The sequence below is a fragment of the Podarcis filfolensis genome (genome assembly GCF_964270895.1).
Source record: "Podarcis filfolensis genome assembly, chromosome: 2".
In the NCBI taxonomy this organism is placed as follows: domain Eukaryota; kingdom Metazoa; phylum Chordata; class Lepidosauria; order Squamata; family Lacertidae; genus Podarcis; species Podarcis filfolensis.
Genome location: NC_139605.1, coordinates 124,249,486 through 124,274,310, shown reverse-complemented (window position 1 = coordinate 124,274,310; position 24,825 = coordinate 124,249,486). Strand labels below are relative to the sequence as shown.

The window sequence follows — 24,825 nt, the reverse complement described above, 5'->3', positions numbered from 1 at the left end:
CAGTATGTGTGCACACAGGATTTTTCAGAAGTGTAGAATCTTATCTATGGCATGGAATTTAGGTTAAAATGCATGTTACACAAGAGCATAATCTGGAGGAATTATTCGAAGTTGAGCTAATAGGGGGGTGCTTGGATACAGCACTTCCTTGCTCCTCTGCTAATTTCCCTAATTTTTCTTCTTGTGCATAAAAATGTTTTTTTTTAAAGAACCTCTTTCAGGCTTGAATGCTTCCTCTATCTATTCCATCCAGACATTTAGAAGCTTCTGTTACCATCTTTCATAAAACACAGCTTGTTGTGTTGTGAAGCTGGCTTGTTTCAACAAAGCATAGTTAAGATTAACCAGAGGTGTGGATGTAACCCTAAACAGCAGTTAATAAAAAATGGAAGCAAATGCGTTCAGTCACCTCATTCACACCATAGGAGAGGAATCCATGAGAGGCTTATTCCCATAACGGCAAACCACCATTTATCATGATGTCTATTATGCCTTCCAGTTGATGAATACCAGATTCCTGGCCTAACCAGGAAGTGAGGGCATCTTCTGAGTGGATTACCACTGGCTTTTCCTTAAAACAACATGAGATCTTTCTTGTGAACTTTCTTGATGTATAAGACAGATAGCAAGTTAGACTACATTTTACTAAAAGCAGGCCCACTGCAATGAATGGACTCAAGTCTGCTACGCTTTGCTCTGAGTGGGACTTACATTGAAAAGGATGATCAACTGTAAAGCCAATGGACTTCAGTTCAGTATGCTGTGCAACGGATGTTTAATTTTTTAGGTAAATAAACTGATATGATAACACTCTTGAAGTTTAGGCATGTTTCCTTTCAGAGGTGCAATCATCTTGCCAGTTGGATCTACTCTGAGTAGAATTAGCACTGGATACAACCCTCAGCTTTTCTGCTGTGACGATGTTCCAGAGCACATGCAGCCACACTTTGAAAGTCATGTTGTCAATGAGTGTGCAGCTCCTTGCCATTTCTCTCTGGGATGCTATCAACTTAAATGAGATCAAGACTATGCATGTGATGGTTTCATTGCCTCTTGCTCCCCAAAGCTTCTCCACAATGCGCACAAGCTCACGGTGTAGACACCACACTGGAATCTCCAAGGGAGACAGCACTTGTCACAACACAGCCCGGCAAATCCGCCTGGATTTTGTGGATGACCTGGTCTTGGAACTCTAACCCCCTTATATCAAGATGTCTGAGCCGGGGCAATTTCTGGCAAACAGCCACAATGGCTTCTGAGGAAAGCTTGCAGCAGGACTCCAGGCAGAGGTCCTCCAAGTCTAGCAAGCTGCTTAAACAAGGAAGACCTCTGTTTTCCAGAGAAGGATTGTCCCCGAGGTCCAAACTTTGCAGGTGCCTCATGTGGAACGCAATGACATGTGTGAGTAAACTGCCAATGCTACAGCGGCGCAGGGTGAGGTGCTCTAGGCCTCCCAGGTGTGGTGCTGCTGCCTGGAAACCTTCAACAGTTATCCGGTATGCCTCGGACAGGACCAGGGTCTTGAGATTGCCCTGGATGGAGATGTTCAGCAGGTGCTGGCTGGAGAAGGAAGGGACATTCTGGATTACAAGGTGCTGAATCTGTGGAAAGGCAGGGCAGGTCTTCGAGGCTTCAGACACTTTGAACCACAGAGAAGGGATCTCACAGGAGCTCAGTTCCAGGGTCGTGAGAGAGGAAGGGATGCAATCATAGGAGAGTGAGCGAAGGTCTGTCTCTGTCAGGCACAGGCGGTGGAGATTGGGGCATTGCCTGCCCAAAGCCTGCATTAGTGCTGGGGTAAAAACTTCTTGCTTGCGAAGGGAGTGGAGGGATCCCCGTGCCTTCAGCGTCCGCAGGCTGCCTCGAAGATTGTTCCGCAGCAAGTGCCATAGGGCCTTGGAGGACATCTAAGTACAGGGAAGTGAAGTTTGCATGCATATCAAAAGCCACATGGGCACACGAGGAAGAGAGCACTACAACTGCCAAATCACTGCCAGACCAACTAACGCAAGGCTGCAAGGCTGGAGACAGGCCCATGCAACTCTGTGGGACTTGCACCTTGGGGGAACACAAAGGGCAACAGATGGCGGAACATGCACAGTTTGCAGCCAATTTCCTAATGTCACATCCACACTGCATATTTAAAGTTTCCCCTAGCCCCGAAATCCCAGGAACTAGAGTTTGTTAACGGTGTTTGGAATTATGGTTCTGTGAAGGGTAAACTACAGTTTCCATGGTTCTTTAGGAGGAAGCCATGTGCTTTATAGTGTGGATGTCAAATGTACTGGCAAAATGTTGAAGTTTCCAAAATGTTGTTTCATTTGCTGTTTGGGAACTCAGGAAAGGGATGGAAATGTTTCATTTTAATTTAGATGCATGCAGGGAGAAGGGGGTGGGACCTCAGAAGCAAATCTCACTGTGCTCAATGAGGCTGATTTCTTAGAAATTTTAGGATTATAGCCTAAGATTCCAGTGACTAAGGACAGAGCCTGCCCTCATCCTCCCCTGACTAATAAACCTAAAATAAATTGTACAAAATAGTGTATTAAATTTACAGAATTTTGTACATTAAGTACATTACTTTAATTTGCATAATTTATACAGGTTGCCAGAAAGTCTCATGCCTGCTGTCCGCTGGATCATTTTGCTCCAGGATACTGGATATCTGGCTAAAGTCATCCTCTAGCGTTTTCGCACTGACTCTGATCTGGCATAGCCTGCTCCTCACATGGGGGAAGGGCCAGAGGTCAGTGGCAGAACACTTGCTTTGCCTGCAGAAGGTCCCAGTTTCCATTCCTGGCATCTCCAGGTGGAAACCCTGGAAAGCTGCAGCCAATCATTGTACAGTGGTACCTCTGGTTGCGAACAGGATCCGTTCTGGACGCCCGTTTGCAACATGAAAAGAACGCAACCCGCGTCTGCGCACGCGCGGGTTGAGATTCACCGCTTCTGCGCATGCACGTGACATCATTTTGCGCGTCTGTGCATGCGTGACCGGCGAAACCCGGAAGTAACCCTTTCTGGTACTTCTGGGTCGCCGTGGGACGTATCCAGAAAGAACATAACATGAAGCGGAGATAACATTAGGTATGATTGTACATAGTACTTGGCTAGGTGGGCCTCTTCTCTGACTGGGTGTAGGGCAGCTCCCTATGCGCCTACCTACCCAGGCCTGTTGCCACAACTACCCAGCAACTAGTTTAAGACGGACGGCAGGCATTTTTACCTTGTAAGGAGTTAGGTCCAAGTATCTCCACAGCAATTTGTCCCGCACCAAGCGACGCCATCGTCTGCAGACTCTGCAGAAAGACGAGAATAGCTGAGTCATTGTCATGGGCCTGAGATGAAACAGCCAGTTTGATCATCTGGCATCCTGCCATACCTAGGGTTGCCATATTTCAAAAAGTGAAAACTGGGACAGAAAAGTTGTTGGGCTTTTTAGGTTTTGCCCAAATCTCAAACAATTGAACAAACTGTAAGTTTTTGAACTAATTTTAAGGGAAATCACCAAAAACAACACTGCTGACATGGGTTGCCATACACACACATTGTCCCAGATGTTTCAACGATTTCCACCTGGATGCTGTTTCCAGCTGTTTCTGATTGCCAGCTATATCCAGGAAATTCCGGACATATGGCAAGCCTAGCCAAACGGCACAGAACCAAGCAGGAGGGCAACCATACTGCTTGAATAATTACATTGCCTGGAATTAACTTTCCTGGAATCTGTACAGCAGATGACTGCTGCTTGGACTCCTCTTTGCTCTGATGTGGCCTTGAGAGGAGAACAGCTGTGTGATAAGGGAGAAAGGCTGAAGCAGGTTGAGGAGGAGGCTTGGAGCTGAGCAGGCAGAAGGTAAAAAGTGTGTATTAAACTAAAGTTAACAGAGTAATTTAGTTTATAGAGATTTTTTGCACTGATATTTTGGGTATGGCTGGGGCTAGAAATGGGATTGATCTTAACGTTGTGTGTTTTTTGGAACCGTTAGCCATTTTGAGTTTCTTTTGCAAAATATGAAGTATATAAACTTTTAAAGTAAAATGGGAATGGGGGGGGGGATAAACACATGAATAACCGCCTCCGATAATTTCACATTCGATAATGATGGCATAATGTGAACAGCTCACTGGGAAGAGCACGAGACCTAATCTCCTAGTTCCAGCGTTCCAACCACAACGCCCCTGCAGGCGAGCCTGGGCATTGCAGCCCCGCCCTGGCCAGGAAGCGGCTCGAGAGGAGGGAGGGAGGGAGAGCGGCAGCCGCAGGATGGACCGAACCACTCTGTGGAAGTGGGGGGGGGAGGAAACCATGAAGCCGGGAGAAGGGAAGGAAACACCCACCGGGCCCCGCCCAGCCGGTCGCGCGGCGGCAGGCATTCCAGAATCCGGAGCAGGAGCGAGTCCGGGAGGGCGCAGAGGCCTGGCCGCTCCATTCCGCCGCCGTTGGTTCCTTCCGCGGGCTGCTCCGGCCTCGCTTCCGCTTCCTCTGGGAGAGAGTCTCCCGGAAGTAGCTCTCGTGATTCCTCTTCCGGGGCGTTGCTTCCGTTTCCGCCTGGTCTCCGGCTGTCAAGAGTCCGCTGAATTCAGGTAGGTCCTGGGCGGCAAGCGGGGATCCTCCGGGGCCGGAGACGGGGCGCGCCTCCCGTCGCCCTCGCCCCAGGCCTCTGGCCCGGCAGGCGGGGGCTGGAGGGCAACCCGCGCGGCCTCTCCCGGGGCCGCCCAATCGCTGCGCTGAGTTGCTCTGCGTCGAGGGGCAGAGGCCTCCTTTCTCCGGTGGACATGCGTGCAAATGCCAGTGTCCTGAAAAACGAGCCTTTATTTTGTATGCTTCCGGTGCGGTTCATTTCGAGCTCTTTGCTATGTGGCTTTAAATGTGCTTGTGCCTGGTGGGGTTATTGGTTCGTTTCGTTAGTGTGCTTGTTTTTGTTATGTTCTCTGTGGTTTTATTCTGCATTTTTTTGCTGTGAACCACCCTGAGATCTTCAGATGAAGGGCGGTATGCAAATTTAATAAATAATAGTAATAATAATAATTGTTTGGAATCCATCTGAGGATAAATGTACAGAATGTGAATCCATCCCTTTGCAGTTGGATTGTTGAAAGAGTGGTTATTGTGTAACTGTAAAATACTGGGGGACAACTAGAAGTGGATTCCTGTGTTTTATCCTAGTTATGTGCCTTTGAGAGTTGTGAATGAAGACAACATTTCCCATGATGTTAACGTTCTGGCGGGAGAAGTTGTACTGGTAACACTTCTCTATCTTAATTTTCGTTAATCATCAGTATTCCCTGTCAGTTGAGAAAGCATCCCCCCATTTTCATTCGATTCCGCTTTTAAAAACTGTATACCCCACCTGTTTTAGGACCAAGTGGCATAAGACATACACTTTTAAACAAATGAATCATCCTGTCTTTTCTTCCCAACAGAGCCTCAGAAGGCAGGAGGCCAAAGGTCTCCTTGCTCAGCAGTTTCTTGGGGTTGTTCTGGTACCAGATCGGGATGATTGAAGTGGTTTGCAACGATCGGCTGGGCAAGAAAGTGAGAGTGAAGTGCAAGTATCCAACTCAAAAGAAGTAGCTTCTGCAGGAGGCTCGAATGGCATCTTCCTGCCCTATATGCAGCAATTGTGTTTTATTTGAGGCTCTGGTGTATGAAGAGGAGGCAAGGTAGTGATCACTTGGGACGTGAACATGGTTTGAATGGAGGTTCCATTTTTTAATTGTGTAGCTGTTGTTTAGTTGTTTAGTCATGTCCGACTCTTTGTGACCCCATGGACCAGAGCACGCCAGGCACTCCTGTCTTCCACTGCCTCCTGCAGTTTGGTCAAACTCATGCTGGTAGCTTCGAGAGCACTGTCCAACCATCTTGTCCTCTGTCGTCCCCTTCTCCTTTCCCAACATCAGGGTCTTTTCCAGAGAGTCTTCTCTTCTCATGAAGTGGCCAAAGTATTGGAGCCTCAGCTTCAGGATCAGTCCTTCCAGTGAGCATTCAGGGCTGATTTCCTTCAGAATGGAGAGGTTTGATCTTCTTGCAGTCCATGGGACTCTCAAGAGTCTCCTCCAGCACCATAATTCAAAAGTACCAATTCTTCGGCGATCAGCCTTCTTTATGGTCCAGCTCTCACTTCCATACATCACTACTGGGAAAACCATGGCTTTAACTATACAGACCTTTGTTGGCAAGGTGATGTCTCTGCTTTTTAAGATGCTATCTAGGCTTGTCATCGCTTTTCTCCCAAGAAGAAGGAGTCTTTTAATTTGTGACTGCTGTCACCATCTGCAGTGATCATGGAGCCCAAGAAAGTAAAATCTCTCACTGCCCCCTTTCTTCCTCTTCTATTTGCCAGGAGGTGATGGGACCAGTAGCCATGATCTTAGTTTTTTTGACGTTGAGCTTCAGACCATATTTTGCACTCTCCTCTTTCACCCTCATTAAAAGGTTCTTTAATTCCTCCTCACTTTCTGCCATCAAGGTTGTGTCATCTGCTTATCTGAGGTTGTTGATATTTCTTCCGGCAATCTTAATTCCGGCTTGGGATTCATCCAGCCCAGCCTTTCGCATGATAAATTCTGCATATAAGTTAAATAAGCAGGGAGACAATATACAGCCTTGTCGTACTCCTTTCCCAATTTTGAACCAATCAGTTGTTCCATATCCAGTTCTAACTGTAGCTTCCTGTCCCACATCGAGATTTCTCAGGGGACAGATGAGGTGATCAGGCACTCCCATTTCTTTAAGAACTTGCCATAGTTTGCTGTGGTCGACACAGCGCATGTTTGCAATTTGGTCTCTGGTTCCTCTGCCCCTTCGAAATCCAGCTTGTACTTCTGGGAGTTCTCGGTCCCCATACTGCTTAAGCCTGCCTTGTAGAATATTAAGCATAACCTTGCTAGCATGTGAAATGAGTGCAACTGTGCAGTAGTTGGAGTATTCTTTGGCTCTGCCCTTCTTTGGGATTGGGATGTACACTGATCTTCTCCAATCCTCTGGCCACTGCTGAGTTTTCCAAACTTGCTGGTATATTGAGTGTAGCACCTTAACAGCATCATCTTTTAATATTTTAAATAGTTCAGCTGTAATATCATCACTTCTACTGGCCTTGTTAGTAGCAGTGCTTTCTAAGGCCCATTTGACTTCACTCTCCAGGATGTTTGGCTCAACCACACTGCCTGGGGTATATGAGACATCCATATCTTTCTGGTATAATTCCTCTGTGTATTCTTGTCACCTCTTCTTGATGTCTTCTGCTTCTGTTAGGTCCTTACCACTTTTATCCTTTATTATGGTAATTTTTGCATGAAATGTTCCTTTCATATCTCCAGTTTTCTTGAACAGATCTCTGGTTTTTCCCATTCCATTGTTTTCCTCTATTTCTTTGCATTGCTCGTTTAAGAAGGCCCTCTTGTCTCTCCTTGCTATTTTTTGGAAATCTGCATTCAATTTCCTGTATCTTTCACTATCTCCCTCGCATTTTTCTTGCCTTCTCTCCCCTGCTATAGCGCAGTCAGCTGCAGGTCTTGTTTTTGCTGACTGTATAGAGCTTCTCCATCTTTGGCTGCAGAATTGTGTGGCTAGCAAGAAGATATAATAAGATATCTCTTACTGTGAGTGCAGGGTTTATGGGAGGGGTAGTACCTTTGGTTGGGGAACACGTTGTGCTCCTTCTGGGGTAGTTTATTCACCTTTGGTCCCCACACTGCACTCAGCTCTCGCCTGTGGCTCCTAGAAGCTGTCAGCATGTGGAATCAGCCACAACCCAGGAAACAGCTTAGACTGGCTGGGGAAACCAGGTTAGAGTAGCCAACAGGAGAGGCAATGGGTATGTGAAAATGGAGGTGAAAAAGTGCAGTTATAAGTACTCAGGCTTCAGCTCAGTTGGGATTGAGTATTTAAGATCTCACAGAAGAGCTGGGGAGTAACTGGCACTGTTTAGGAAGAAGATTTCAGGTCTAAGGCAGGCATCTCCAAACATGGCCCTCCAGACGTTTTGGGACTACAGTTCCCATCATCCCTGACCACTGGTCCTGTTAGCTAGGGATGATGGAAGTTGTAGTCCCAACGCATCTCGAGGGCCAAGTTTGGGGGTGCCTGGTCTAAGGGAATGGGTCGTTTAAGGGTGCAGGAAACCTTTGGGTGACTGAAGCAGCACAATCATGCCTTTTCGTAAATTGTGACACACATTTTATGGTTGGAGATGAGGAAAGGGTTCTGTCATAAGTGTATGGATTGTGCATATGTGTATGTTTGGATCGTACATGTCTAACTCAGGAGTGGGAAAGCTGTGGCCCTCCAGGCGGTGCTGGACTGAAATCTTCCTCCTCTCTATGTATTGGCAATTCTGCCTGGGGCTGATGGGAGCTGGAGTCCAAAAACATTTGAAGCGTCAGAGGTTAGTCACCCTTTGTTTAAGTGGTATCCACCCTGAGCTTGTAACATCCAAATATGTTTCTTCTCCCGTGTATTGGCAAGCATAACTCGAGGCCACTGTGTGTGATATACATGTGTGCACAGCCCCAATTGTGTTGGGCGTCCAGGTACTAAATTGCTTGGGAGTGGTAGATGGTGCACAATGAACACATAGTCTGCTTACTGCTTTTGATTTAAGACATCCTTTCCTTAACTCGTACCACCACTCAGCTCTGACGACACCATTAGGGACTTGAAAAAGCTCATTGCTGCGCAGACTGGCACGCGGTGGGACAAGATTGTGTTGAAGAAATGGTGAGTAGAAATGAGCAAAGCATCAGGGCCCCTCAGGCAGTTCCCTCAGCTTGTTCTTAGCACTAACAATGCAATAGCACAGTTCATGCTTTCAGTACAAGAAGCCCAGATCTCCAGGTTTCCACACATGATTACAGACCTGCGTGCATGTTGTACTGCTTAGTATTGGTCTTCGTAAACCACTTACAGTATTTGTATAGTTCCTTTCAACCATAGTGGTTCTTCAAAGCAATTATCATCATCAAAAACAGCAATTGATAATATCAGTTAAAAGCAATTAATTTTAAACTATAATGAGCCATACCAAAACAAGGAAAATATGATAGTGGCACAAAGTTCCAAAATTGCCAGGTAAAAATCAAACAGAAGAGCCATGACAAAATAAATAAGTCTTGCCCTCTGAGAGGAATAGAAAGAATGTGCCAACCATACTCGGAGGAAAAGAGAATCTCATAGCTTAGGGGCAGGCCGCTGAAAAGGCCTTACTCTTCATTGATGATAGGCTAAACTCCATAGTTGCAATGTGGAGTGGGCCTGATGGATAGTTTTTAATGTCTAGGGTGGGTGTGCCTCATATAGAAAGAGGCTGGGGAAACCTAGCCAGATGGGCGGGGTATACATAATAAAATTGTTGTTGTTAAGGACCCATTCCATTTAGGACTTTCAAGGCCAAATCCTTCAATCTGAGTTGCAGTAAGAAACAGATCTCTTAAAATGGGCATAAACTGATTGCAGAATCTTACTCTTGTTGCAAATGGGTAGCTATATCTGTACCAGTTGAAGTTTCTATGCCAACTTTAAGGACAGTTCCATAGAAAAGCCTATTGGCTCTGTTGTGTGTGTGTGTGTGTGTGTGTGTGTGTGTATACACACACACACACACATATATATATATATATATAATTATGTATGTATATGTATATGTATATCCATCATGTTAGTTGTCGTATTTAATTAAGCTGCGTAACAAATTACGGTTGACTAACTGCCTTTCTTGTTAATGTTTTAGGTATACAATTTTCAAGGACCATGTTTCATTGGCAGACTGTATCCTTAAAAAATCTTTGTGATTTGCGGTAAATTAATAGGCTGGCCAGGTGGGTCCAGAGGGGGTGGGGGAAGGGAAATGAAAGAAGGGGGTAATACTCTTCAGCTTGAACTGAGCAGATTTCGATTATGGTTAATTTATTTCTTTTTTACTCCAGTTGGGTGGGGTATAAATAATAACAATAATAAATAATTTACATAAATAAATTTATGTAAACTATTTCTCTACTACTTTACATCTATAAAATAATAATAATCACTTTCCTACCATGCACATAGACAGAAACTGTTAAAGATGTGTAGATTGGTTTCTACTTAAGAACGCTTTCCATAAAATATTGAAGTGAATTCACAGTAAAGACAACGATAAAACAATTAAAAACAGTACCATAAGTTTTAAAATGATATGACTACTCTGTGCAGTTGGGCAGCATTTAGAGTGAATCTGTTGGGATGTATATGTGCTTGGATAATTCATAAATTAAGTATGAATTTCAGCACCTATGATAAATTTCAAAAGTATCATTATTCTGGCATTGTGGTAGATTTTTCCCATCATATACATCAAGCTCAATTTATAAAAATACAGAAATATTTTTCAGTGGAATTTTACCTTAACTCCTCACTTCCAGATGAAATTCACGATGGCATGAACCTAGAACTATATTATCAGTAGTTTCGTTGTGGCAGATGCTGCCTTTTCTATTGTCTGTTTTTTTCCATTCTTCGTTTCTCATTTGACAAACTCTTGATTATTTGGCTGCATGAGGTTTAGTTAAGAGTATTTTATCCCTGAGCACAATATACCAGGAATGAATACCAGACTATTCAGACTGTCTTTTATTGTTTTGGTTTTTAAAAAATCTTTATAATAAACGTGACCCAATATGTGTGACCTGACTCTGTGTGCAGTGTATCTTTAAAACACAGAAACCTTAAGTGCCGTATATGTGAAAACGATATCTATAATACGTAGTGCATGGGTGGGCAGGCCTGAGTGGAGAGAGAGTTGGAAGGGTCCCATAGGGCCATCTAGTCCACCCCTGCAGTGCAGGAATCTTTTTGTCCAATGTGGGGTTCGAACCTGCGACCCTGAGTTGAAGAGTCTGGACTATCCAGACTCATGAGTTATTTAGAAATTAACCCGGGATAGTGTAAGATGGGTGAATCAAGAGTGGGTGTGCAGGCAGCGGTGCCTTGCAAAAGGAACCAAATATTCTCCACCTTTTTTGGTCTCTAGGCATAGCTGCCAACGTTTCCGTTTTTTTAAGGGAAATTCCCTTATTCCGAATAGGATTCCTCGCAAGAAAAGGGAAAAGTTGACAGCTATGTCTCTAGGCCTCAACCTCCTCAACCTCAGCCCTCCAGATGCTTTTGGCCTACACCTCCCATGATCCCTAGCTAGCAGACCCAGTGGTCAGGGATGCTGGGAATTGTAGTCTTAAAGCATGTGGCGGGCCGAGGTTGAGGAAGCCTCTAGGCCACCATTCCGACGGGCCGCGGGCGGATTGGGCGCCTCTTTACCTGGTGGGCGGGGCTTTCTCTCCTCCCTCCCAACTCACTGCGACCAATAGCGGGCGCGGAGCTCTGTGGCCTAGAGGGCGAGCGCGCGTGCGCGTTGGGCGCGTGCGCCGCCGCCGTTGCTAGGCGAAGGTGGGCGTGGCCGGCTCTGCGCTTGTGCTCTGTGAGGCGAGGCAAGATGGCGGAGGAGGAGAAGCTCCCCGCGGGCTGGGAGAAGCGCATGAGCCGCAGCTCCGGTACCGCCGCGGAAGAGGGAAAGGGGCGGCGGGCGGGCGGGCGGGCGGAGGGCGAGGGCCCGGCAGGAGGGTGGATGGGCCTCGGGGGAGAAGGAGGGCGGAGAGGCGCCCTTCGCGGTCGGTGCCGGTCGCCTCGGAGGCCCTTTCGCGCCCCGGAGGGGAGGCGGGAGAGGGGCTGCGAGGAGGTGTCTCTTTCAGGGGGCGGTGGCGGGGATAACGGGGCCGCTGGGGATTGCGGGGGGGGGGAGGAGCTTGTGGGACAAGAATAAGAATAGCAACAGCGACGCAGTCGTAGAACCGTAGAAGTATAGCGGTGGAAGTGACCCCCAGGGTCATCTAGTCCAGCCCCCAGCAATGCAAGAATCTTCCCCAACGTGGGGCTTGAACCCATGACCCCGGCATTAAAGGTCTCGTGCTCTGCTGACTGAGCTGGCTCATAGAGAACAATCGTGGTTTCTCGCTGCTTTTCATAGAATCGTAGAGTTGGAAGGGATCCCAGGATCATCTAGTCCACCCCCCCCCCGCAATGCAGGAATCTCATCCGAAGCATCCATGACAGATGGCCAGCCAACCTCTGATTAAAAACCTCCAAGGAAGGAGAGTCCACCACCCTCCATCCTGAAGTAAAACAGCTCTTGTCGTCAGAAACTTTTTTCTGATGTTTTGTTGGAATCTCCTTTCTTATAACTTGAAGCCATGGGTTCAAGTCTTACCCTCCAGAGCCGGAGAAAACAAGCTTGCTCCATGTTCCACATGGCAGCCCTTCAGATATTGGAACATGGCTTCTTCTTTCCTACTCCTATTCCCTCCCCCCATTTATTTCTCCCCCTGCCCCATTTCCATCCACCAAAAAAATATCCTGAGGGCTCAGGACCACTTACACTGTTCTGATAATAATAATAAATAACACAGCCCCATGGAAAAGTATGGTGGTTTCTTCCTCCCTACTCCCACATCCCCCCCAATTATTTTTCTTCTCTTTCCCCACCCCACAAAAAAACCATAGCCTGAAGGCCAAGGGCTGTAATACAGTACCCCCAGTTCCTGTTCCCTGGAGCCAGTCCAGGAGAGTACCATGGTCAATGGTATCAAATGCCAGTGAGAGATCAAGAATCAGGAGCAAGATCACACTCCCCCTGTACCGCTCTCTGCAAAGGTGACCATCAGGGGGACCAAGGCTGACTCAGTTCTATAGCCAGGCCTGAACCCAGATTGGAATGGATCTGAATAATTATGTCATCCAAGAATGCTGCCTAACCGCCACCTCTCTCTCCCCCCGCCCCCGTGGGTATGGGCATCTGGGTTGTATTTAAGCATTGGTTTTATCAGCTGCTATCTTTCATGAGTTTATCCAATGCCTTTGGAAAGCCGTTCTGAGTCAGTGACCATCAACATCCCATAAGTGAAGCATTGTGCAAAATACTTCCTTCTGTTGTCTTGAATTTCCAGCTAGTCAGTATAACTGGGTCACTGTACATTCTATTCTTATGAGAAACACAATATCTTTTAAAGTTTTCTTAATATTAGCCCTGTTATCACTCCAGTAATTTGTTTTTAAAAGTAAAATAATAATAATACTGTAATAATAATTTTTATTTATACCCCACCCTCTCCAACCGAGACCGGGCTCAGGGTAGCTAACACCAAATAAATAAAGTACATTAAAAACAAAATTAAACACTCAGGTGTAGCCTTTACATATAGAGAAAGTAGTCCAATCACTTCAATGTCTTTCCTACACCTTTTCCAACTCTACAATATATTTTTTGAGATGTGGGGGATTAGAACTTCATTAGGTGAATATATAGCAGCATTCTCCCAATCTGATGCCCTACAGATGTGCTGAACGACGAGAGAGCGGTTGCTGAACGGCTTGGTAGGTTTCTGGATGAAACATCGGCTCTGGATCCATTCCAGTCCGGCTTCCGCGCTGGTCATGGGACCGAGACGGCTCTGGTCGCCCTAACAGATGATCTCCGCAGGCAGCTGGATCGAGGCGGGTCGGGGCTGCTGATTTTTCTAGACCTGTCAGCAGCCTTCGACATGGTCGATCACGAACTCCTGGACCACCGCCTTGCCGACGTAGGGATCCAGGGCACAGTCCTTCAATGGCTGCGCTCATTTCTCTCTGGTCGGGGACAGAGGGTGGCGCTTGGGGGGGAATTGTCATCCCGCCACTCCTTGGTGTGTGGAGTGCCCCAGGGTGCGATACTCTCCCCAATGCTTTTTAACATCTTTATGCGCCCCCTCACCCAGCTTGTCCGGAGTTTTGGGCTGGGCTGCCATCAGTATGCTGATGACACCCAACTCTTATCTGTTGATGGATGGCCATCCTGACTCGGCCCCAGACACACTGATCAGATGCTTGGAAGCTGTGGCTGGATGGTTACGTGGGAGCCGGTAGAAGTTAAGTCCTTCGAAGACAGAGGTCCTCTGGCTGGGACGGGACGATATGGGATTGACGGGGCAACTCCCATCTCTTGCGGGGGTGCAATTAGTGCCAGCACCGTCCGTTAAGAGTTTGAGTGTAATCTTCGATACCTCCCTCTCCATGGAGGCGCAGATTGCAGCTATAACAAAGGCGGCATTTTTTCATCTCCGCCAAGCTAAGCAGTTGGCTCCTTAGCTCTCTCGCCCTGACCTAGCCACTGTGATCCACGCGACGGTCACCTCCAGACTGGATTATTGTAACTCGCTCTACGTGGGGCTGCCCTTGAGACTGACCCAGAAACTCCAGCGGGTGCAGAATGCCGCAGCGAGACTCCTTACGGGGTCTTCGCTGTGAGATCACATTCATCCGGTGCTATACCAGCTGCACTGGCTCCCGGTGGAGTACAGGGTCAGGTTTAAGGTGCTGGTTTTAACCTTCAAAGCCCTATACGGCCTAGGACCCTCGTACCTACGGGACCGCCTCTCCTGGTATGCCCCACAGAGGAACTTACGGTCTTCAAATAAAAACATCTTGAAGGTCCCAGGCCACAGAGAGGTTAGGCTGGCCTCAACTAGAGCCAGGGCTTTTTCGGCTGCGGCTCCAACCTGGTGAAACGCTCTGTCACAAGAGACAAGGGCCCTGCAGGACTTGACATCTTTCCTCAGGGCCTGCAAGATAGAGCTGTTCCACCAGGCCTTTGGTCAGGGCGCAGCCTGACTCCCTCCTTTGGCAATCTTTACAAAACTTTAGTTTATGGTTGCCATCAATTTTGATTTTAATTAATTTTTATAATGTTTTTATAATGTTGCACTATTTTAGTGTTGTTAGCCGCCCTGAGCCCGGCTTCGGCTGGGGAGGGCGGGATATAAATAAAATTTATTATTACTATTATTATTATTATTATTATTATTATTTTATAAGCTCCAGCCAATAGTGAGGACATGTGCTGGCTGGGGCTGATTTGAGTTGAAGTCCAAAGTATTTGGAGGGCACCAGGTTTGTGGAAATGTGGTATACCAAATTGCACATGTCCTCAGTATTGGGGTATATGAAGGGACATAAGAAGAGCCCCCGTTAGACAAGTCCAAAGGCCCACCTAGTCCAACATCTTACTCGTTCAGTGGCCAACTAGATGCATATAAAAAGCCTGCAAGTAGAGCCTGAAGGCAGTGGCCCCTCTCCTCACTTGTGATTTCCCACAACTGGTATTCTGAGGTACACTGCCTCTGAAAATGGAGGTAAAACATAGCTATCATGGATAGTAGCCACTGATAGTATTCCTTCTATGAATTCTAAGGGTTTGATCCCAGCTTTCTATGTTCACTTCCTTTCCTAATCCCAACATGAAAGCCACCCTTTTCCCACTGCTGCTGCACATAGAGTTCATTATTTTTTAACCATGTACCATGATGCAACGACATCTTTCCTGGATAGTCACATTGCTGTATGTATGAAAATGGCTTTGTTGTTACTATTGCTCCAGTTTGTTTCATTTTAAAATGACATTAAACCTCATTTGCCGTTTTCTTGCCATTCACCCATTTGTAAAGACTTCCAAAAGGATCGCTCCATTTCGCTCAAGCCTTTGCCATCCTAAATAGTCTGTCTGCAAACTTGGCAAAGTTTGCTCACCTCTGTTTCTGTGTCATGCAGATCCTCCAAGAAGCATCTGTTCCAATACAGATCCTCACTGCTTATTTCCTTCCATTGTGAATATTGGCGTGTTCCTGTCCTCTGTTTCCCATTGTTTTACCAGTTTTTGTTCTGTAAGGGCACTTGCCCTTTTACTCAGTGACTACTAAGGGTTTCTTCACTGGTGTTTTTGTTAAGAGACTTTTTGAAAAGCATTTTGGAACTCTAGGTATGATTATCCCTGGCTGCACATGATTACCAACACTCAGAGAATTCTAAAAGGTTGTTGAGGCAGGACTGCACTGCAGAAGCCATGCTGATTCTTCTTAGTGATGCTTGTTCTATGTTAAATTGTACTTTGAATTGTGTTTTCTACCAGTTTATATAGGACAGAAGCTAGGCCAATAGGGTTGTTAGTTATGGACTCCCCTCTGCTTCTCCTTTCTTCCTTTATTTATTTATTTTCTTACATGACCTTCACCATAAGGTCTCAGGCAGTTTAGAATATAATAAAATAGTATTAAAATCAATTAAGCAATTTGCACCAGAAGAATAGGGTGGATCCTAAAAATGGATGTTGTATTGGCTACCTCAGAAAGGTGTGCTGATGGTTGTGACAAGTTTCCTATTAGTGAGTGTGTGTTAACTGACCAGGTAACATCTTAATTTGTCAGATCTAGAACATCATCTCCTGCCACTTCTATTTGACTTAGTTCTTCAGGTGCCTACTCAGGGAAAAAGTGGTGAAGGCACAGTTATCTGCAGCAGGGTCCACAGTGAGAATGAATACAAATAATACATTCAGCTTCTCTCCTCCTTTAGGAATCCTTTTACTTTTCTGTTGTCTAGCTGTTCAGCCATCTCCCTGCTTGTCTTTTCTGCTTCTGATAAATGATATTGGATTGTTATAGGTCATAGAATAATAGAATTGTAGAGTTGGAAGGGCCCCTAAGCATAATCTAGTCCAACCCCCTGCAATGCAGGAATATGCAGCTGTTCCATATGGGGATTGAACTTGCAACCTTGGCATCATCAGCACTATATTTACAGGACCTTTTTACAGTAGGTCCATTGAAATTAATATGCCTAAGTTAGTCATGTTTGCTAATTTCAATGGATGGTATTATTGTGGAAGTGGAATATTTTCTGCTTGTGCAATGGGACTTCTCCCTTCTGGCCCTATGCATGCCTTGAGACCCCCAGAGCAGATTTAGGGGCATGCAAGGGAAGAATGTTTCATTGTGCAAGGGTAAATTCCACCCAGTGGGTCTGCGCTGAGTATTACTAACATTGTTGACTATATTTTTACCAATTTCATTCCATAGTTGAGGGTGCATGCCGTGGATTTTTTAGTCAAAGTGAACCAGCCAAGAAGAAGAGGGAAGTATTAGTATGCTTGAGAGATCCCCAAGGTTTGCAGAAATAGAAGAAAAAAAACCTCCAGGAAATGATACAAAAGAAAACCTGAAGCAAAAAAAAAAGACAAGACTGCGCATGCATGTAGTCACATTGAGGAAAGCAGAGGGAAGAAAAAGCAGAGCTTGGATCCAGAAGTGTGACGCTACTAAGCCACACTTACGAGCCGGATTCAAACTGTACAGGGACGTTGATTGTGTTGGCTGATGGCAGAGGAGGAAGGAAAAGGTAGGAGATGGAAGATGGAGGGAGAAAGCTACCCCCCCCCAAAAAAAACCCACCACCCAGATGGTGGAGAGGGAATGATGAATGGAAACCATGGATGAAGTGAGGGGGTTGTAGGCTGCACAATATCTTAAGAGAGAAATTTAAAAGGTGGCACCCCAGAGAAAAAGTCACGTGAAGACTTGGCATGCTGAAAATGTCGGTTGGAAAAGATAAACAGAAAACTTTGGGGTGAGTTGGGAAAGTAGTGTCCTGGAGGAGCACTGGGTGAGTTTGCAAGGAGCTGGCTAGAACCCTGAGCCAGGGATTTTTACAGATAAACATTTTGTTTCAGGTCTGACTTGTGCTCTAAATTCTTCATCATTTTTCTTATTGTCGGTTCATATTTATTTTGTTAGGGTTTATGCTTCTTTTTGTTCTCCTAATTCGGGTTAGACTTCCACTTTTTAAAGGAAACCTTGCATTTGCTTCTGCGACTGCTTGTCAACCGCAGACATCCGCTTGAACTTGTTTGTCCCTTTCGTAATCTGAGTATATTTTATCTGATACTGTATTTAGTAAGTGACCATGTTGCACTTTCAGAGCAACTTCTATCTCTCTCCCTCTCCCTCTCCCTCCCTCTCTCTCTCTCTCTCTCTCTCTCTCTCTCTCTCTATCCTGCCATCACATGAGAACCCAGGACAGTTAACAAATACAGTGTTTTGTAGCGTCTTGGAAGGTGAATGTTTCAGAACCTGAACGCCAAAAACCCGGAAGTAATTGCTTCTGTTTTCAAACACGTCTTGGAAGTGGCACAGCTTCTGCTGCATTTTCTTCTTTTTTCTCCATTGACTTTGCCATCTACCCTTTGTGCCTTGGTTGTCAAACATTGAGGAAGTCTAACGTTCTTCCGGAACAGATCACATTCGACAACCGAGTTACATATATATAATTAAAATGAGAGAGACAGAGTCTTCAGCAGGAAAACTCACTAAATACAAAGCTCACAGTTAAAATTATTAACCCCACATTGATAAATGCAACAACACAAGTGACAACAGTTGAGAACATAATTATGTTAAACAGAAACAGTTTGTTTAATCCAAAGGTCCTGATTAAAACAGGTGTTTCTTCAAACCTTGCCTTTAAAACTCAGTAGATGGGGTGGAACAATGCATTTCTGGGGAGAAGGAATTCCACAAACAACCTGCCATGATCAGGAAGGCCCTTCCCCGCATCACTCCCCAATGAGTAATGCTTGTGGGGATCCCAAGAAGGGGATTCTAGCAGATCAGAAAACACCAACATGGAGCATTTTATAGTGGCAACCTTTGTATTCTGCAACCGCTGTCTAGGAGTGCAGCTAATAACTGAGTTAAACGTCAGCAGCTTCTATTGTGTCCTTTACTGGTCTAAGGCACAGTTCCCCTAACATAGCTAGAAATATCATCTCTTTGCTGTAATCTGAATGTATATGTGCCCAGATAATGGGAGGTTAATTGAAGCCACCCAGCACTTTCTCATTTGGGCTGCCTTCCTGAGTTTTTGCCAGCTTTGAGTTTCATCCCAACCTTCAGTTTGGGTTGTGGACAGTTACAGTACAGGGAACATGAACCTGATATTTCCGCACTCTGTGATTCTGGGGACCTCATCCACACATTGAGACCGTGCAATCCTTCCTGCCTAGCTAGCTCTATGTGAAACAATATCATTTTTGAAATTGCCCCCTCAGAGTGCTTGACTTAAGCTTCCTACACAACAACCTACCTCATAACTATTTTTTAATGTTGGTGCTGTTGCCTGTGTGCCTAACAACTTCTCCAGATCTTTCCCTTTTACCTCAAGGGAATAGATTTACAAAGAGCCCCAAACTTGCTGCATGGAGCATGCACTCATAGCTTCTGTGAGCAGGCGGATAAGCAAAGTATTGTGTTATAAGGTTTGTGGGTCAGGTGTGAGGCCTTTTCTTGGCCTTTATTTCATTGTTCACTCTCACCTTATTCTTGATAGCCTTTTTTGCACTTGCAGAGCTGGGTGTCCTCAGACTTCCCTAAATAAATAAACTGTTCTTGTTTGTTTGTTTGTTTGGTGTTTTTTTTGGGTGGTGGTTATCTTAAATAAGTTGGTGTAGGAATGGGTGAGGTAGTATGGATCTGTTGTCTATACACTCCGTATAGCAAGTGTTTCAGTTTGAGCACCACTTTTCCTATCCCCTTATCTTCTCTTTTACATTTGTGGAGGGACTTTGTGGAAAGTAACCTAATGACCCAGTGAACACAAGGAACCCTGTACTCAAAATTTTAAAATAGAATTAACTGCCTTCAACATTTGGTTTCATTTTTCCAGTTGCTGCAGGTGGCAGCTAGAGTAGTATGCTTTGTCTGCAGTTCTCAAGTGACTTCCTATGAAGTTGTTGCATGTGTGTAGGTTGTTTGAGGACTGCATACATTCAGGGTGGTCTTTTGCTTCTTGTTTATTTGCTTCTTGGTATGAATGGAGCATGCAATTAAATGTTAGTGGTTGGTATTGCAGGACTCAAACACAGGAAAACGAAGGCTATGTCTCCATTTCCTAGCAAGTGGAATAAGACAGTGGCTGATAATAAAAGTCATTATAATACCATCATTAAATCATGCAAAGAGTACATGCTTTTCTGCCTTACGTTAGTGGGCTGTGTCACAGTATGACTGACTGGCTTTTGATTTCATCCCAACATTACAGGATGCAATTAAGTCACAGCGTGGTTCTCATGGTTTATAAGCTTTCCCCAGCCTAATGTACTCCAGATGTTGTTGGGCTAAAGCTCCCATCAGCCCCCACCAGCTTGGCCAAAGGTCACGGGGTGGTGGCAGTTATGGGCAAAACATCTGGAGGGCACCATGTTAGAGAAGGCAGGAATTGAGTGGCCTTCGCTATAATTCTCCCCTATTCTTCTTGCCATGATCAAATTTTACTTTCTGCAAAAGGAGGTGTCTGTCTGGTTGATGAGAAATGTGAAGCTATCAAGAGAGGTCACTGGGAAGATCTGTGGGTCTTGCATGTTATTGTTAACAGTGGATACCTGGTTGTGACACTTCCACTCTACTTAGCAATCAAACCTAGTTCAGATACTCCAGGCTTCTGGCACCTTTTCTCCTTCAGGTGGCTCATGGCCACTGCATCACTAAAAAGGTTGAACGGCTCCAGCTGGGGAAGACTTGGCCAGGTCACAGTCTTGAGCAGTGTTAGAAACTCAGATATATAAGCTAATTGCCAAATAGCATCTTAAACCTAGGTTACAGTCACCACAGTGGAAAGGCTAGGTGCCATTTCCCCCCAAATGTGCTTTATTGTTTTTTTTCATTTCATTTCTATAGCACTTTATATTTTAAAGAAAAAATCTCAAATTGGTTTACAACCATCAAATAAATTCAAGCTTCAAGAAAAACATTTGGCTTTCCCCATTTCCCCCCTACTTAATTTATAGAGCTGCCCCATAACAGAAGTGCTCTAGGAAGCCAGGATGGTGTAGTGGTGACATTATTGGACTAGGACCTGGGAGATCAGGGTTCAAATCCCCACTCCGCCATGAAGCTCACCGGGTGACCTTGGGCCAGCCACAGGCTCTTCAGCTACCTCACAGGGTCATTGTGGGGATTAACTGAGGGGAGGGAGGTGAACAATGTACTCCTTAGAGAAAAAGATGGGAGATAAAGGCAATAAGTAAGCTCTTCTGCTGACCTGCTTAAGAAAGCTGGAGAGACCACCCAGATGGAGATGTCCGTCACCAACCTGGTGCCCAGAGATTTCCACAGGGTCGCAACTGGATCTGTGCCAGTTACAAAATGCTCTGGCACAGGTCCAATTAAAGTGGTATTGAAATGAAATGAAATAATAATTCCATTGCAAAATCAGGAAAAAAAATGGCTCCTAGACATTCTGTTGTGGCAACTGCAACCTAGGTTTAAGGTGCCGTTTGGTGACTAGTTTATGTATCTGGGCTCCAAACGCTGGTGACTATCCCTAAATGAGAGGAGAGAAAGTGTGTCAGGTTGCCATTCTGTAGTTGGTCTTCTCTCCAGTTGTCAGTTGCAGATTACATGACTACCCTACCAGACGAAGTAGCTTTGCATTTAAGAGGAAACTAGTATTTTGAGATCTTCTGATTCAGTTGAAACTTATTTTTCCCCAACAAAAGCCCTATGAATTTCACAAAAGTTACTCGCTCACAAATTATTAATAGCCGTCTGCCCCCAAACAGTCATTTATAGTACAGTGGTACCTCGGGTTACATACGCTTCATGTTACATACGCTTCAGGTTACAGACTTCGCTAACCCAGAAATAGTACCTCGGGTTAATAACTTTGCCTCAGGATGAGAACAGATATTGGGCTCCGGCGGCATGGCAGCATCAGGAGGCCCCATTAGCTAAAGTGGTGCTTCAGGTTATGAACAGTTTCAGGTTAAGAATGGACCTCTGGAACGAATTAAGTACTTAACCCGAGGCACCACTGTACACTGACATCCCATTAAGGAAATGAACGAGCAAACACTTCAGACTCTGGTTTACAAATCCTTCCTTGCCTGAGGACAATTTCTACGGGTCACAAGCAGCCAGGCAAGTTACTGTTTTACAAGCCCAGTTTAATATCTGTCTGGCTTAGACTAAGCAGGTGTGTGGGGTTCTTGCACTTGAGGCAGCAAAGTGTTCAAAACAGCATTTTTCTCCTGCTTCAGGAACAGGAAGTGCTGTAGGAAAGAGATACTATAGGATGGCTGCTACAGACTTGGCAAACAATTGCAAGTACAGAGCAAGCAAGTTGTTCTGTGGGTTCTGGACTAGGAATGAAGTATAAGTGACTAAGCAGCCTTTTCACTGGGGGTGTTGACAGAGGGCAGCTGTAAATATAAGGGGAAGGAACCCATCTTGGAGCTTTACAAGTTTAGACGGAAGAGAGTGCAAGTGGGGGACTGCACTGTGTGTCTGTGTGATTTTAATAATACACTTAAATCAGATTTCAGCAGGAAATCTTCTGCAAATTCCTCACGAATGGGCTTTAAAGGCTATGGGGCCAGATACTTAGGACTTCCCTAGCTTCTATCAGGCAACCCAGTCTATTTCTTTTAAGATCTGCAGATGACTGCAATGCGCTTAAAACACCAGCACCAGACCCTGCAATATCCAGGCTTTCCATCCTCCCTTCATATGGATTTCTTTGTGACTGATTTCTTTGGGCAAAGGGAAATGTAATCTCCCACAGCTCTGTGCCAAGAAGACCCAGCATCATTTTCAGTATAGGCCTAAAACAGTCTTTTCTGAAAAAATGCTCACGCTCTTGTTTTTTCTCGCTGGTTGAGTAGGGACAGGGCTGTTGAATTCAGAAGCTAAAGTGGAGCTAAAGGCTGCTTTTTCCAGCCATCTCTTCTAATAATTCATTAGGACCTTCAAGTACAGCATACCTGCTACAGGACAACTTTATGGTTTCTTCTAACAACCAGGTTTGAGTAGCTAATGCTTTGCATGAAGCTGATATATGTGTGTTAATTTTGTAGCAGCTGACCAGCAATTGGTACTTTGGGCTAAATTAGTGGATTTTAGGCTTTGTTTTGGAGCAAGAAGTAGTTGTGCCCAGGCAGAGGGGTGAAGTATCCTGAGTGCACACATCTGTGTATTTTCTTGTACAATGAGGGAAAAAGTATTTGATCCCCTGCTAAATTTGCCCATTTGCCCTCTGACGAAGAAATGACCAGTCCATAATTTTAATGGTAGTTTTATTGTAGCTGTGAGAGACAGAATAACAACAGCAGAAACCCAGAAGACAAAAGTCAGAGATTGATGTGCATTATAAGGAGTGAAATAAGTATTTAATCCCCTATCAGTCAGCCAGATGTCAGGCTACCTGGTATCTTCACTGTGTGTAACGAGCTGAGATTAGAAGCACCTGCTGTAAGAGAGAGGTCTTGCCTGTAATCCCAGCTCGTTACAGTACCTGTACAAAAGACACTGTCGACAGAAGCAATCAATCCAGCAGATTCCAAAGTAGCCACCATGACCAAGACCAAAGAGCTGCCCAAGGATGTCAGGGACAAGACTGTAGATCTGCACAAGGCTGGACTGGGCTACAAGACTATTGCCAAGCAGCTTGGTGAGAAGGTGACAACAGTTGGTGCAGTAATTTGCAAATGGAAGAAACACAAAATAACTCTCAACCTCCCTCGGTCTGGGGCTCCATTGCAAGATCTCATCTCATGGCGTTGCAGTGATCAGGAGAACTGTGATGAAGCAGCCTAGAACTACAGGGGGGAACTTGTCAATGATCTCAGGGCAGCTGGGACCATAGTCACCATGAAAATAGTTGGGAACACACTACGCAGTGAAGGACTGAGATCTTGCAGAGTCTGCAAGGTCCCCTTGCTCAAGACAGCACATGTACAGGCCCGTCTGCAGTTTGCCAATGCACATCTGAATGACCAGAGGAGAAGTGGGTGAAAGTGTTGTGGTCAGATGAGACCAAAATCAAGCTCTTTGGCATCAACTCAACTCGCCGTGTTTGGAGGAGGAGGAATGCTGCCTACGACCCCACCGTCAAACATGGAGGGGGACATATTATGCTTTGGGGGTGTTTTTCTGCTAAGGGGACAGGGACACCTTCACTGCATCGAAGGGATGATGGAACCAAGCTGATGCAACCATTAAACAGTTTGCAGCTAAAACTTTACTGGTCATTTTGACACTTCGATGATTTTGCCATTTTGCATTCTAGAATTGTATCTTATTTTGTAATATGTGGGAACATTGTGAAACTGTTGAGTTACTCTTTGGCCTTCTCTATCCCTATGCAACGACAATCTGCAAGATCACTTTCCTGAAAGAAAGTTACCCAGAACCTTTCAGAGATGAGGGTCTGTATTTTTTGGCAGAACAGTGTGTTTCTATGAGATGTAAAGTTAATGCATGTAGTTTGCTTGGCAGAGTCCTGAATATTTGAGAATGGAACATGCTGCACAGCTTGGGCAGCTAAGAGAAAGTGATAAATTACTGTCATGTGGGGTTGCTTTAAATACAATTTCGAAACATCAGTTGTTCCAGAATATGGCAGCAGTGCTAGCTGTGCAGAGCATATCACCTAATACTGCAAGAACTTTGTTGGTTACTAGGATAAATGCAAGGTGTTGAGGGAATTTGAGGGAACACTTTCTCCTTTACATACCTCCATACATGGAGGACTAGTGATGAGATCTCCTTGTAGGTATTTTGAGAGAATAAAATTGGATTTCTTGTTTTAGTGTTGTGTTCTCTCTCCCCATTTTTATCTGGTGAATTTAAAAATTTCTGTATTTTTATATTTCTGATGCAGTGGAAGGTCACACGCCCCACCAGTTTTCCACACCAATTATTTGAGAAATTTCAAATCAAGTGATTTATTTATTTGGCCATGACAACAGTTGAAATAAGTTTAGTGCCTTTCCCACCACAGCCTCTACAAAGTTGACTGATTGGTACTGGACGTTCAAATTGCAGAGAATGGATAGGATCTCATCTTGGACACCATGTACCGGTATTTTTATGAATTGTGTTGTTACCTGATGCTTGAAGAGCTGTAGCAATTGAAAAGCAGGTGATACATTTGCATTT

The 24,825-nt window shown here is 45.1% G+C and overlaps 3 protein-coding genes across 4 annotated transcripts in view; 2 read left to right on the top strand and 1 right to left on the bottom strand.

The window, feature by feature from the left end:
* Nucleotides 1–758: 758 nt before the first annotated feature.
* On the bottom strand, nt 759–4,581 carry FBXL12 (F-box and leucine rich repeat protein 12). The gene is made up of 3 exons (XM_083599809.1): nt 4,342–4,581; nt 3,227–3,299; nt 759–1,907 (listed from the first exon to the last, which is right to left on the bottom strand). The coding sequence occupies exons 1-3, from the start codon at nt 4,431–4,433 to the stop codon at nt 1,089–1,091; spliced, it is 984 nt and encodes a 327-aa protein (XP_083455935.1). The 5' UTR covers nt 4,434–4,581; the 3' UTR covers nt 759–1,088.
* Nucleotides 4,582–4,764: 183 nt separating this feature from the next.
* Nucleotides 4,765–10,669, top strand: UBL5 (ubiquitin like 5). The gene is given in 6 exon segments (XM_083599842.1): nt 4,765–4,815; nt 4,817–4,833; nt 5,428–5,556; nt 8,639–8,722; nt 9,732–9,769; nt 10,402–10,669. Coding segments are annotated over 6 exon segments (348 nt in total). The 5' UTR covers nt 4,765–4,779; the 3' UTR covers nt 10,446–10,669.
* A 712-nt stretch (nt 10,670–11,381) lies between these two features.
* Nucleotides 11,382–24,825, top strand: part of PIN1 (peptidylprolyl cis/trans isomerase, NIMA-interacting 1) — a 38,645-nt gene continuing 25,201 nt past the window's right edge. Inside the window, exon 1 of one of the 2 annotated variants that reach the window (XM_083599822.1) lies at nt 11,382–11,526. In XM_083599822.1, coding sequence (XP_083455948.1) covers nt 11,469–11,526 — 58 coding nt within the window. In that variant the 5' untranslated portion in view covers nt 11,382–11,468. Of the gene's footprint in view, nt 11,527–17,196; nt 17,234–24,825 lie in introns of those variants that run through there. The other variant, XM_083599823.1, reaches the window with a different exon arrangement.

What these genes read in the sequence shown, in the direction of transcription:
- FBXL12 (XM_083599809.1), bottom strand. Translation starts at nt 4,433, where the DNA reads ATGGAGCGGCCAGGCCTCTGCGCCCTCCCGGACTCGCTCCTGCTCCGG. An exon ending in GACCGGCTGGGCGGGGCCCG is followed by an intron (nt 3,300 to 4,341) that starts GTGGGTGTTTCC and finishes GTCTTTCTGCAG; the next exon opens with AGTCTGCAGACGATGGCGTC. An exon ending in TGGACCTAACTCCTTACAAG is followed by an intron (nt 1,908 to 3,226) that starts GTAAAAATGCCT and finishes CCCTGTACTTAG; the next exon opens with ATGTCCTCCAAGGCCCTATG.